The sequence below is a fragment of the Vicugna pacos genome, chromosome 13, assembly GCF_048564905.1.
Source record: "Vicugna pacos chromosome 13, VicPac4, whole genome shotgun sequence".
In the NCBI taxonomy this organism is placed as follows: Eukaryota; Metazoa; Chordata; class Mammalia; order Artiodactyla; family Camelidae; genus Vicugna; species Vicugna pacos.
The window spans coordinates 29,543,091-29,558,042 of NC_132999.1; the positions used below are offsets into that span (position 1 = coordinate 29,543,091).

The 14,952-nt window shown below is 32.6% G+C and overlaps 1 protein-coding gene across 10 annotated transcripts in view; it reads left to right on the plus strand.

The window, feature by feature from the left end:
• The window catches only part of TUT4 (terminal uridylyl transferase 4), a 132,622-nt gene that overhangs the window by 59,282 nt on the left and 58,388 nt on the right, over nt 1–14,952 (plus strand). For 6 of the 10 annotated variants that reach the window (XM_072974435.1, XM_031684252.2, XM_031684248.2 and 3 more), the window contains exons 5-10: nt 5,498–5,675; nt 7,220–7,308; nt 8,383–8,434; nt 10,586–10,660; nt 10,828–10,897; nt 12,265–12,391. In XM_072974435.1, the coding sequence (XP_072830536.1) occupies nt 5,498–5,675; nt 7,220–7,308; nt 8,383–8,434; nt 10,586–10,660; nt 10,828–10,897; nt 12,265–12,391 (591 nt within the window). The remainder of the gene's footprint in view (nt 1–5,497; nt 5,676–7,219; nt 7,309–8,382; nt 8,435–10,585; nt 10,661–10,827; nt 10,898–12,264; nt 12,392–14,952) is intronic. The other 4 variants (XM_015236156.3, XM_015236159.3, XM_015236153.3 and 1 more) reach the window with 1 other exon arrangement.

The following is a 14,952-nucleotide window of genomic DNA, read 5'->3' on the forward strand; positions in this document are numbered from 1 at the left end:
ATTGGAATTGGAAAGAGCCCAAGCTTGGGAGTTTAACCTTGGATTTTCAGCTCCACCCTGTGATTGTAGAAAGATTTTTAACATCTGTAAGCCTTGGTTTTCTTATCTAAAAAATGGTTTTGATAATAGCTACCTAGGGGGGTGTATTGTAAGTGACATAATACCTGTAAATTCCAAGCCCATAATAGGCACTCAATAAATGATGGTTGTCACTGCTATTATTATAGAGGTAGAGAATGCTTGCTTGTTGAAAACAAGCCAGTAGATGGGGCAGTGTTTAAAATGAGGAGACTAAGTTGATTACCTGAGGAGGTAAAGTTTGACAGAATTCATAGTCTATTATTAATCATGAATTAAAGAGAGTGTTTCATTATGTTGGAAAGGAAAGACATTAAGAAGGGTTCACTGAATATTTGACACTAAAGTTACAATGAGTTTTACCAGATGGGTACAAGAAAGACTGTCAAGGGCCTTTTAGGCATAAGTGACAAAATGAGTGATGATGATGTGGAGATCTAGTAGCACATACAGTATTTGGAAGCTGCTGTTTAACTGAATATCTGCCCAAAATGTTGGAGGGAGTAGAGGGAATGGTTGGAGGAGGGCCTAAAATGGCAGACCAAAACTAAATTACTGTATATTCCATGTTAAGAAGATGGTGCATTATCTTGTTGGTGCCATTGAAGGTTTAAAACAGTTTTTTTCTAATTGTGATAAAATATATATGACATTAAATTTGCCATTTTAGTCATTTTTAAATGTACAGTTTAGTGACATTGAGTACATTCACATTGTTGTACAATGGTCTGCACTATCTATCCATCTCCAGAACTTTTTCATTATCCGATATTGAAACTTTGTACCCATTCCCCCTTGCCGCTGGTAACTACCATTCTACTTTCTGCCTCTGTATTCAACTGTTGTTGGTACTGCATATAAGTGGAATCATATGTTTGTCCTTTTCTGCTCATGTCACTTAGCCTAATGTCTTCAAGGGTCAACCATATTGTAGTATGTATCAGAATTTTCTTCCTTTTTAATGCTGAATAATATTCCATTCTATATAGTATATACTATGTTTTCTGTATCCATTCATCCATGGATAGATTTTTGGGTTGTTTCTACTTTTTTGCTAGTGTGAATAATGTTGGTATGAACATTGGTATAGAATACTTGTTTGAATCTTTACTTTCATTTTTTTCTGTATATAACCAGAAGTGGAATTGCTGAATCAGTTTTTATGTTTAATTTTCTTTTTTAAAAAAATATTTATTATTATATTATTTAATTATTTTATTTTGACAGGGTGGGAGGTAATCAGGTTTACTTATTTTTAGAGGAGGTACTGGGGATTGAACCCAGGACATATAGCATGCGCTCTACCATTTGAGCTATACCCTCCCCGCTATGTTTAACTTTCTGAGGACTTGCCATGCTGTTTTCCATAGAGGCTGCACCATTTTACATTCGCATCAGCAGTGCACAAAGGTTCTGTTTCTACACATACACAAAACTCTTGTGTTTTTTTTCCTATTGTTTTTAGTGTTGTTTAATAACCATCCTAATGAATGTGAAATGATGTATCATTGTGCTTTTGATTTGCATGTACCTGATGATTTGTGATGTTGAGTGCCTATTTATGTGCTTATTGTCTGTTTGTATATCTTCTTTGGAGAAATGTTTATTGAAGTCCTGTGACCACTTTTGAGTTATTTTTTTGTAGTTGAGTTTAGGAGTTCTTTATGTGTTCTGGATATTAATCCCTTATCATATATGTGACTTGCAAATTTTTTTTCCCCATTCTGTGGGTTGACTTTTTACTCTGCTTGATGCACAAAAGTTTTTAATTCTTAGGAAGTCCAATTTGTCTATTTTTTCTTTTGTTGCCTGTGTTTTTGTTTAATATCCAAAAAAAAATCATTGCCAAATTCAGTGTCATGAAGGTGTTCTGTTTTCTTCTAAGAGTTCTATGATTTTTCTCTTATATTTAGGTCTTTGATCCATTTTCAGTATAATTTTCATATGATTGAGTATATTGTGTAAGGTAAGGGTCCACACTGCATGTGTGATATCTAGTTTTCCTAGCACTATGTTTTGAAGAGACAGTCTTTTCCCAATAAATGTTCTTGATACTTTTATAAAAAAAACACTTGACCATATATATGAGCGTCTATGTCTGAGCTCACTTACTTTATTCTATCAGTCTATATGTTTATCTTTATGCCAATGCCATATTGTTTTGGTTACTGTGGGTTTATAATGAGTTTTGAAATTAGGAAATGTGAGTCCCCTATCTTCATTCCTGTTTTTTCAAGATTGTTTTGGCTTTTTGGGGTCCCTTGAGATTCCATGTGACTTTTAGGATAATTTTTTTCTATTTTTGCAAAAAACTGTCATTGGGATTTTGATAGGGATTGCATCGAATCTGTAGATTGCTTTGAGTACTATTGACATCTTAACGATATTAGGTCTGCCAATCCATGAACATGAAGGTATCTTTCTGTTTATTCATGTCTTCTTTAATTACTTTAAGGAGACTTTTGTCTCTTTCCGTATACAACTCTTTCATCTTCTTGGTTAAGTTAATTCTTAAGTATTTTATTCCTTAAGAAATTATTTTCTTAGTTTCCTTTTCAAATTGTTCAATGTTAGTGGATAGAAATGCAACGCTTTTTGTGTGCTGATTTGTATCCTGCTACTTTGCTGAATTTGTTCATTAGTTTTAACACTTATTTTTTGGTACACTTGAGGATTTGTACATATTAGATTATGTTATCTATGAATAGAGATAATTTTATTTATTACTTTCCAATTTGGGTGCCTTTTATTTCTTTTTCTTGCCTGATTCCTCTGGCTAGACCTTCCAATAATACGTTGAATGGAAGTGGTGAAAATGGGCATTCTTTACTTGTGCCTGATCTTACAGGGAAAGCTTTCAGCCTTTCACCATTGAATGTGATGTTAGCTGTGGGTTTTTCATATGTAGTCTTTATTACATAATGGTAAGTTTCATTTTATTCCTAGTTTGTTGAGTGAATTTACCGTAAATGAATGTTGAATTTTGTCAGATAGTTTTTCTGTATCAGGGGAGGTGATTTTTTTTTTCCTTTCATACCTTAAGGTGGTATATTATTGGTTGATTATTTTATGTTGAACCGTTCTTACATTCCAGGAATAAATTACACTTGGCCATGGTAAATAATCCTTTTAAAATTCTGTGAATTTGATTTGCTAGTATTTTGTTGAGGATTTATTGAAGGTTTTTTAAGTAGGAAAATAACTGGTAGAAATATGAGGAATGGGATGAAGGTCTGGAGACTAGAGATGGGAAACTAATTAGGAGGCTTTTGTATCATGGGCCAGTTTTTCTAGCCTAAACTTAATTCTCTCCAGCATTTACCTCATCTTAGCAGAAGGCACCACCATTTACCCAGTTGCTTAGGGTAAGTACATTTGAGATCCATCTCTTTTTCTTTTACACCCCACATTCAAACAATTAGCAAATTCTGTAGAATTATGTATTCTAGATTTAGTCATTTTTTTTACACACACCTCTACTTTTTCTGCTTTAATCTAAGCTATCTCTCACCTGGACTGCTTCCAACTTATCCCTTTTCTTGCCCCCCACAATCTTCATTTAGCAGCCGCAATTGTTCTTTTAAAGTATGTCATAACATGTTACTTCCTGCTCATAGCCCATCAGTAGCTTCCCAACTTAGAATAAAATTTTAAGCTCTTACCAAGTTTTATAAGGTTATACAATATTTGCCTTCTAATTAGCTTTTCAGCTTCATCATCTTTCACACTCACCCCTTTGTTACTCAGCTTTAGCCATATTGCTTTCTTCAAATAACATTAAATATTTTCTTGCCTCTGAGTCTTTGTATTTACTGTTCTCTGTGTTTTGAATGTTCTTCCCTCAGAAATTTTAATATCTCTTCTTCACTTCTTTCAGGTCTCTTTACCTGTTTGGAGCAGATTTTTATGTCCACTCTATTATAAAATGAACACCTCCTTCCCATCAGTCCATAGCCTTTTACTCTTCTAATTTTCTTAATAACACTATCTGACATCGTAACATATTAATTTATTTATCTGTTGTCTATTTCCTCTAGAATATAAGTTGCAGAAGGCTAAGTGCTTAAATGATCATATTTATGATAGGGTACATGAGGATGTCAGGATGATTTGGGGATGATCAATGATAAGAGGATGTCAGTCTGAATGTTTGATGGAACAGTATCCTAAAGGATGTAGGATAAGCTTATTAATAGTATAGATAGAAGAGTGTGTTCATTGATTGTTTTTTAGCCTGTTATTTCGATCTAGCAGTACTTCTTCATATAGAAAGAAAAGTTTCTTGCATATTAATCTTGTGTCATTTTTTCATTAAGTATGTTGCTGTTAATACCTTGAATGAATCCTGAAAAAAATAGTCCTGAAAACTGAGACTCTCATCTAAGATGTAGTTTATAATTAAGATTGCAGAAATGGTCACAGAAACTTATAAAAATAAGGTTGTCTTACTTTCTGTGTTTGATTATTCTGTTAGGTAAACTTTATTTATGTTAAGCCTGAATGTGGTAACAAAGAATAAAATTAGAAATAGGCCAGAGTCCTTGTTTAACTGTGTGGGGTTGGGGGAGGGGGAAAGAACAAACTACTTTTGATTATTCTGTTGGGAGCTCCATGTCTCAAAAAGTAAGAGATTGTTTCTTGACTGAAATGTAGTAATAGAAAATGCCTTTGTTATAATATTAAATAAGAGAAATGATATGGTCTCAGTTTTGTTTAAAAATGAAGAAAATAGTAGGACTTGAGCTGGTGGGTGATTTTCTTGATTGCATTTTCCTATAATTTATGTAGCTTTTGCAGTTAGCGTGTATTTTAAAAATCAGAATAATTAATTTTAAAAAGTCATTCTGTGTGTATAATATAGTCCCTCTTTAGCTCCTTGTTTTAAATTGGCTTTTAAACTTTTATCAGAACAGAGATTTTTAAAAAAACACTTTGCCTAGTGTTATATAAAATAACAGAAAACTCAGTTGTAGATGATAGGTAATATATCAAATATATGATAATGTTTAAGATGTTTTTCTAGGGCCATTTAATCTGATACTGTACATGACAGTCAGAGATATTTAAGACCCTCTGCTACATCTAATACAGTCTCTCTTGGCTGCAGCAAAATTATCAGCTAAATGTTGTACTTAGGGAATCTTGGCTTTGATACAGCATTTCAGAATTTGCAGACAGTAAAGTAAAACAAGTTTTTTTTTAATGTTTAATAATGTTTAATATAGCACCTCTCATTCTTCCAATCTTGCTTCACCAAGGCAGAGATCTGTCTCTTTTGTTCACTTCCATATCCTAAGTGTTTTAAATTTGGCTGTGGAAGGTAAGTATTTGTTGAGTTAATATATTTCTGTCCTTCTCTCCTAAATATGAGGATATTAAAATAGGAATCTTTTTATGTTGTTAAATGTTACACTAACAGGAAAAACAGGAAGAAAGTGAGCTTCGTTCTCTGCCACCTCCTACCCCTGCCCACTTGGCTGCTTTAACTGTTGCAGTTATTGAATTGGCAAAAGAACAAGGAATAACAGATGATGACCTCAGAGTCCGTCAGGAAATTGTGGAAGAAATGTCAAAGGTTATAACAACATTTTTACCAGGTACTTCATTTTATACTTAATTTTTAAGATCACACAACTCTTCCTCTTGCTTCCTCTTGAACTTAGGGTAAATTTCTTAATGTTTTCCTTTCTTTTTTTTCTCCATCTTAAAAGTAGATGAATTTAATTGTTTTATGCATGGCTTTTTTGGGGAAATATTTCAAAAAAGAAAAATGGAGAATTATGGCATATCGTAATTTTTGTAATAAGAAAAAAAGATTTTAAAAATGCCAGATACAGGATTAATTGTTTAGTGGTCAAATAGTATATTTTATATTAATTTTTCATTACCGTTGACTTCTAAGTGGGCATTTTAGTTGTATTATTTTCAGTATATACATTTGAATCAGTCACTGAATAAATTCCTATTGCTTGTTAGTGGGGAAAATTATTTTAAGGATTTTAGAGGTAAAATTTATAGTTTTATTTCTTTTTGACTCTTGCTCTTTCTTTGCTTATGTTTTTGGTGCAAGGGAGAGTTAAGCCAGGTTTATTGTAGACATTTATGTATAGATTATTTGCTTAGCCCTCATCATTTTGTGTATTAATACTGAATTTAGGTAAATGTATATTAAATAAGACCTGTCTCTTACCACCAAAGGAATTTTAGACAGTTGACAAATTATAATTTTATGTAGAGCCATTGTAAGATTTATAAGACAAAACATAAAATTGAAACTGAAAATTTTTATTTCTCTTTATCCTTTCTATAATAATGTAGTTTTCTATCTAAAAACATTGATACTAGTTTACATTAAATAGGAAGATTCACTATTATTATCAGAATAGAAGTGAAATATTTATGATTTTTAACAACTTGGATGACTTGCAGACATTTTGTGCTTGAGAGGTACACTTTTATATATACAGCTGAGTATAAATTTAAGCTTTCTAACATACTTAGCCTGATGAGTCTCAATCATGTTATTTTTCAAACTGCATTCTGGTGTGATCCTTTGAAAATTTACCTTATTCTGCTATTTGGTAGATTGAGCAAGATGTAGGTAGCATGTATTGTTTCTATTTATTTTGTTCTATGAACTCTTGAGAACCAGAGTTGTTTTGATTTTAGGGTTGCAATATCAGTTGACCTCACTTCACTTTGTATTTTTAAAGAGCACTGGCATTGAACGTCTATGATCTCTTCCCCCAAGAAGTGCTGTCTCTTACATAAAATATAGATACTTAAAAATAAATGTAGTTTGTGACAATGGCTGTAGCTAGGTTAGTACCTTCTTTACTCTTACATATTAAATGCTAAACATATTTCTGATCATTTCTAAGTGAATTATTACTAAAATTTTATTTAAACACTAAGCTTATATGAGTTATTTCTCTCTCCCTTCTCTGTTCCTGAACCCTGTAATTGAGGAACATTTTTATTATTTTGTAGATCAGTTAGAAAGGATGTTATTCTTCTATAATTGTTGTACTAGAATTGGAAAACATGGAGTTGAAATATTTGCAATTTTCCTGTTGCTATTTTTTAAAATTCTCATATTTGCAGACTGTTTCACACTTTGATATTTTTCCTTTGTTTCCAGAATGTTCACTTAGGTTGTATGGCTCGTCTCTGTCTAAGTTTGCTCTGAAAAGTAGTGATGTTAATATAGATATAAAATTTCCTCCCAAGGTAAGTAGAAAAGAACCTTTCCTGTGTGATTCTTAACTGGTACTTGGTATTTTTTATTGATTATCTTTTTAGAAAAGCTATAGAGGACTATAAAACTGGCTTGTAGAATGTTGCTATCTTGATTAAACAGTGCTTTTGGAAAGTACTTTTTAGGAAAAGTTAGACATAGGTGGGATTAAAGTAATAAGGAACAAAAAAAAAAAGGAAGAAGGCATTCAAAAAAAAACGAAAAATGCTTATATTTGAACAAGTTGAACAGTTATTGCTTATGGTAAACAGTATAGAAATAAGAGAGAACTTTGAAATCAGACATCATTGTTCAAATCTTGGCTTCAATGAGCAAGTTATTTGACCTTCATGAGTCTCGGTGTCTAGTTTCCAAAATATAGCGCCTGGTACATTATGGGTAGTTTTAATAAGTAGTAGCTAGGACCATTAGCAAAAGTACCAATATTGTTTAGCACTGCTAACATTGCTTTTATTAACATATCAAATATTTAAAATAATCAGTTGACATTTTATGTGTTTTTAATTTTTTGAATATAAATTTATGCTCAAGGAAATTTGATTTTAGTGAAAATTTGATGTTTTAATTTCTAGTCTGATACAGTCATTTACTTACATATATGATTATTAAATACTTTTTAATAACAGCAAAGTACACGTTTAAACTAACATTTGACATGCTTGTTATTTAAAGTAGTATTTTAATCTAAGAATTTTGGCCATGCTGCCAGTTGTCAGTAACCCTCAAATTTCTTATCTCAACAACTTCTCTTTTGAAATCATTGGTAAATGAATTTCTTTTCATTTGTTTTGAGTGAAATTCCAGAGTCTTTTCTCACTCTTAAGATAATAATTCTAGGAGTGTTTCTGGGATAATACCACTAATGATTTACTAGATTCTACTTCCATGAACAGGGGTTCTTAACATAAAACTGAAACACTGTGCTGTTTTCATTATTTTAAAATACAGAGCATGATTTTAAGTATTTAATGAAATTGAATTCTTTTTAAGGTTCTTAAACTTGAACTTTGAAGTTAGTATATATATTTAATTTGAAACTTTTTTAGATGAATCATCCTGATCTTCTGATACAAGTGCTTGGGATTTTAAAAAAAAGTGGTGAGTTTATTTTTAAGTTTGTCTTTCTAAAGAAAATTCTTTAATGATAAAGATACATGCATTTTATTGTTTATGTATGGCTAACCAAGGTAAACTAAAACTGTTAGCATTATTTGAGTCATTTTATTACATGTGGATATACATATACATGTAGTTACATGTAAATATATATGTATTTAATAGGTGTAGTAGAAAATTCACATGTTGATTAGATCACAAGTATATTTAATATTGCTATAACAAAACTGCTGCCTTTTGGGTAATTTTAAAAAGTTACCTTTGAATATTATGGACTTTTCTTGTGTAAAAGAAGACAGGAAACCTATAATCATAGGGAGAATGCTGATGAAAGAAGACTTAGGGAGAGACTTGGGGAAAAAAATGTGCGTATGCATTGGGTAAACATTTTTTTTCCCACTTGAAACAATATTAACCTAATTCAACCATTTATATTACATCAACAAAATATACTTAGTAAGTTTTTCATATGTGGCTTATCTATGTAGATTGATTTTTATGTAAAAAGGACATTCATATAGGTAAAAAATACTTCTAAAATAAAAATTTTAGAAATTACAACTTTCTTAAAGCAGGTCCCAGGTCATATAGTACAATCTGGAGTATTAGTCTCTTGGTTTTACTTACTGCTTTTCTTTTTATAAAGTAAAGCTATGAGCTCAGGATCTGGAGCCAGGACTTCTGGGCTCAAATTTTAGTTCTACCACTTACTGGTTTTGTATCCTTTGACAGATTTTTTAAGAGTTAAAGCTTCAGTTTTCTCATCTGTAAAATGGCAATAATGTGGTATCTTTTTTTTTTTTTAAGTTAAAAGGTTTTGTTTGTTTTTGGAGGGGGATGTAATTAATTTTGTTTGTTTATTTATTTACCTACTGGAGGTACAGGGGATTGAACCCAGGACCTTGTACATGCTAAGCATATAGTCTACCACTGAGGTATCCCCTCCCCCTTGGTGGGAAGTCTGCTTTTGAGGATGAAATAGGTTAAGCCATAGCTTAAAATAGTGCCTGGTATACAGTAACTTACTAAATTTCTTCTGCTGTGATTGTTATTATTACTATTATCATCTTAAATTTTATGAATCAAAATTACCTGGCAAAAATATTTGCATTTTGACTTAGAAGAGATAGCTTGTTGACCTTAATTTGCCCTACTCTCTCATTGGCTCTACCATCAGTTCTAAACTTCCTTTCTTCTCTCTGTCTGCCCTATCAGCTCTCCAATATTTATCAGCTCCTTGGCCATTTTCCTGGATGATTAATTTTTATGGCATTTAGTTGGTCCAGTTTAACCTGTAAAGGGGTTTTAATATCACTTTCTTTCTTAATGAATAGTTGTCTCAAATTGCACAAAAATTCTAAAGCAGATTACTGATAAGGGCTTTTACCTCTTTAGACTCACGAGACAGTATTAAGCTAGCAAAAATATTAAAATTTTCTTTTTCACTAACATACATGAATAGATCATCTTAAGTCATATAACATAGGTTTACAAAATTTAGTCTGAGTGTAAAATTGGTTATTCCCTCCTTTATGCCCTCTGCATTCTTTAAAGACCTTTATCCTGTCATCCTCAGAGTTTATTTGTTTATATGTTTTCCAAATCCTTACTTGGGCTCTTTGTGTCTTATTCATTGTCATATCCACCATGCATAATGGAATTCCTGATGTGTAGGTCTTTAGCACGTGTTTTTTGAATAAGTTAATAATTCCAACAAGTACTTCTAAGAGATTTTCTTTAAACTTCAAGTGAAATAGTGTTAATCCATCTATTTTTGTTTAGATTAGTTATTTTATGGCATGCGGCCTACCTTGGAGATACAGAGATAGCCTTCAGAGTGGAAGTATGCTTCACCTGTTAGTCCTTCCTTAGGAGTTTTGATTGGGCAGACTCTTCTTATATTAACAGGAAATGGGGACAGCAGAGTTAGCCTTTCTGCCATGAATAATTTAAAAGAACTAAATTGTCAAAGCCTTGTAGTTTCTCATTTCGTGACTCCTATGGAAATAGCCCTCAGAAGTAAGTGGTGTCTTCTGTTTGCTATATTTTTGAAGGTTTAATAACTTTGACTAAATTTTATACTTACTTGGAAATATTCAAACTTTTAGGGATGTTAAAACCTTTCTTCTTAAGGTGATTATAATGTTCGGACAATATTTGGGACTCTGCCTGTGGTTTGTGATAATACAGCAAATGACACCAAGAGAGGTAAGAGATTCTGTTGGGTTGATGCTCATAATGAGAAGAGTGGATTATCCCACAGAAGCAATGAGAGTGATTTTTAGAAGGAAACTATTACTTAATGTTTGCCATAGAGTAAACATTTGAGAGATGCTGACATTAGCTTACTTGTTTTAATTTTTTTTCCTCATTAGTACTATATGTAGATGTGGAATCTGATTTTCATGCGAAAGTTCCCGTTGTGGTGTGCAAGGATCGGAAAAGGTTGGTAACAGTAAAGAGAAAATATAGTATTTTAAAAATAACAATAACAGCTAAATATGCAGTGAACATCTGTAAGAGAAAATTTTTTTAGATTTCTCTTTGGGTTAACATGACTAAGTTAGTTTCTTTTTATTAAAAATAGCAAGCCTGCTAAAGCATGTGAACAAGAAATAGAGTTACCAGACAGTTAAAAATAAAACATTCTAATGCAAAACTTTTCATTTGAATCTCAAGTTTATTCACTGGACAGTATTGAGCATTTACTATATATTAGGTACTGCTTTGCTTATTTCAAACATAAATAAGAAATAGCCTCCCTTCTCAAGGAGCTCACTGTCTATTAGAATTTAGATTTTAGTTCACTGAAATTGAAGGAGTCTTTGAAGACTAAGCTTGCCTTTCTAATCAGATATTTGCAGGACAGAGAGCAAAATGCCTTTGAAAAAGGGAACTAAAATAATCCTATTAAGATCAATGTGGGAGACATGGAAACAATACTGAAATGATAAAAAATTCTTTTATTATTAACCTGTATTTCTTACATTTTAAGATTACTATATTTTCTTATTCAGAGCTTGGAGGATCTATGGAGATCCAGTTCAACTTCCTTATTTTCTAAATTAGAAAATTGAGACCTAGAGTGATTATATGATTCGTCCAAATTCAAATTATTCAGAGGAAAATTGAATTGCAATGGAGGTATTCTGACTTCTAGCATTTTTTTCATCACATTGTGCCAAATTGCCTCTGTGTGGCAACCTTAGTTACGTTCTTCTCCCTGCCACCAAAATATTTCTACTATAATTCTGTCATCCCGTTTAAGTACCTCCTATTTTCATTTACATATAAACATTACTTGTGGATTAATGGGTAGATTCTATTCTGAAGAGTAGCATATCAATAAATCATGCAAGCTTGGATAGGAGAACTTAGAGTCAAGAAGTATAGTCAGTTCAGTATTTCATTTTTTGCTTTTATCATGTGCAAAGCAAAAAGAATGAACTAGGAAGGTATATTGCACTATTTGACATTGATAAGATCAATGTCTTTTCTCTAATATAAATTAAATTTTGGTGAATCATAATGCTGCTTTTGGAATAAATTTTTCATGAACTTAACTACAAAATGAGGTTGAAATTTATTTCCAGAGTATAAATGAACAGTTAAAACATCTTTTGTTTGTATGGAATTCTAGTGATGGAAATGTTATATAGTTTTTGGTAGCTCTAAGTTCATTAAAACATTTGTTTTTATTATGACTTCTTAGGTTTTAGCACATGGTGACTGGAAAGGATAACCACAGGATTTGAAGTGTTTTGGTTTTTAAGGTATTAATACAATAAAATTTGTTTGTTTTTCATTCACAGTGGTTTGCTTTGTAGAGTGAGTGCAGGAAATGATATGGCATGCCTCACTACTGATTTACTTGCTGCTCTTGGCAAAATGGAACCTGTCTTTACTCCCTTGGTGTTAGCCTTTCGCTATTGGGCTAAGGTAAGTGGATCAGAAGAAAAAAGTACCTAATCTTTAAGATAGCTCAGACTTCTGGGCTCTGGAGGCCAAGAGGCTTCCTAACTGTGACCAACATACTGTTGTGCTGTGTGAGACACTATGCAAAGGACTGAGGACAGAACAGTGGTTTCCTTCCTCTCCTTCACTCAGTGTCCTAACTGCATCCTTGAGCTTACTTGACAGGAAAGTCACACATTACAGGTATACCTCAAAGACCACCCCAATAAAGCAATTATCTGGGGAAGGGTATTATAGCTCAAGTGGTAGAGTGCGTGCTTAGCATGTACAAGGTCCTGGGTTCAATCCCCACCCAGTACTGCCTCTAAAAATAAATAACTAAAGCTAATTACCTCCAACCCCCCCACCCCATCCCCCCAAAAAACTGGAAAACTAAAAAATAAAGCAATTATCACAATAACGGGAATTACATGAATTTTTTTGTTTCCCAGTGCATATAAAAGTTACATTTACACTATGCTGTAGTCTGTTAAGTATATAATAACATGTCTAAAAAAAGTATATACCTTCATTAAAAAATGCTTTATTGCTGAAAAAAAGATAACTCAGGCTTTTTCTTGCACTAACATGTAACATAAATCATAATATGTGGGGACAAAATAGTTATCTATGCTGGACAGAAAGTGATGTGGCAGGTTCTGATAATGGATATGAAAATGAAATTTCATAGGTGTATAGAGTTATTGATATATTTTAGGATTTTTAATGATTATACTTTATTCTCTTTTTATGTAGTACATAATATGAAAGTAGTGTGAAAATATTCTCTTTCACATCTTAATATTTGAGACTTGAGATTTCACTCTTATTGTTAAGTTAAAGTTGTATGATTGTAAGATACGGTTATGCAAGTTAAGATCTTCTGTTAGCATGTTTTTTTCTCAATCACTGTCTTAGAACATTATTTTTTTTTCTTCTGAACTATTTATAACCTGCAGCAATTTCTGAATGGGCAACTGCTAAGGGTTAGTTATCTAAGTTTCCTGAATTAGACTTAATTCATATTATTAAAGGCTGTGGTTTCCCCTTTGCTCCAGGTTACCTCCTGGAGGTAGTGAGGAGTGGTAAAGTAATTACCCACATCAGTCCAAATGACTAGAGAGAGATTTTTAGCTTTTTTATGTAATATTCATCAGTATAGTATTCATCACTTGTTAGACTAGTGATGAGTAAATTCTCTGTCTTACACAAAAAAGATGGATTAGTAGGTAGTGGTAGGGATGATAACTTCAGAAGAAAAACAGCCATTGAAACATTTTATCTAAACTTGTGTGTGTGGGTGGGGAGGGTAGGTAATTAGGTTTGTTTGTTTGTTTATTTAATGGAGGTACTGGGGATTGAACCCAGGACCTTGTGCATGCTAAGCCTGCGCTATACTCCCCACCTTGTCTGAACATTCAATTAGAGGATTCTCCCCATACTTGGGGACAGAAGCAGCTGACTGAGTAGGGAACTGCTTGAAAAGAAAGGAATAGTCAGAAAGCCTAAGACTGGAGCATCTTCATACCTAAGGCCTCTGTGTTTGCTATTCTGTTCACCTGGAATGTTCTTACCCTACATACCCAGAATAGTTCACTTTTATGCCTTTTTTCAAGTTTCTGCTCAGATTTCTCCTTAGCAGTGTTACCTGGACCACCCTGTATAAAACAGCATTGCCTCCATCATTCTCCCTGCCTTTTTCCTGCTTTATTTTGTTCATAGCACTTACTACCACCTGCCATATGTATATTCATATATTTGTTTGTGATCTGTTTTCTTCCAGTGAAATTGTAAACCTTGTGAGGACAGGAATTTTAGTGTGTTTTATTTATTCACTGCTTGTCCTAGTGCTTCTTATTTTACTGTGCCAGCACAGAGTAGGCATTTAATAAATATTTGTTGAATACATGGTCCAGTTTCTGCAGAATGGAGATTTTTAACTCAATGGAACTGACTGGGAACAGTGAACCAGTCTGAGGGAGGATGAATGCCTCTTATTTATCTCATATTTTGTACCTAGCACAATGCCTGTATACTACAGAAATTAAGTGCTATGAAATGAAATAAACCAATTCCAGTTCTAGTTTTTATACTAAGTATTTATGTCATTTTGAGCAAGGCACTTCACCTATCTGAGCTTCAATTTTTCCATCTGGAGAGATTATTTTGAAAGTGATACGAGATAATGAATGAGAATATACTTTGAGCTCCAAAATGCTGCACAAACCTTTTTTTTTTTCTCCAATTGGCAAATGAGATTATTTAAACACTAGTAAGTCCACAGGAACAGGAACTGGTGTGACAACCCTAGTAAATAAAGTTTCTCAGAGTATGAGATGAGACTGGTAGATGAGGCATAGTCATCACTCAGGAAACTGAGTGTATCAGCTCCAGGAAGGCTAGTAGCTTCATAAGGGATGAAGAATTAAACAACTTCCTCTGGGATGATACTTTTTAATGATGACTTAATTTTTTAGTGGTCATAAATAGTTCATTTCCTCACAGACATTCTTTTGTATTTCTAAGTAGACTGTGTTAGAAGACTA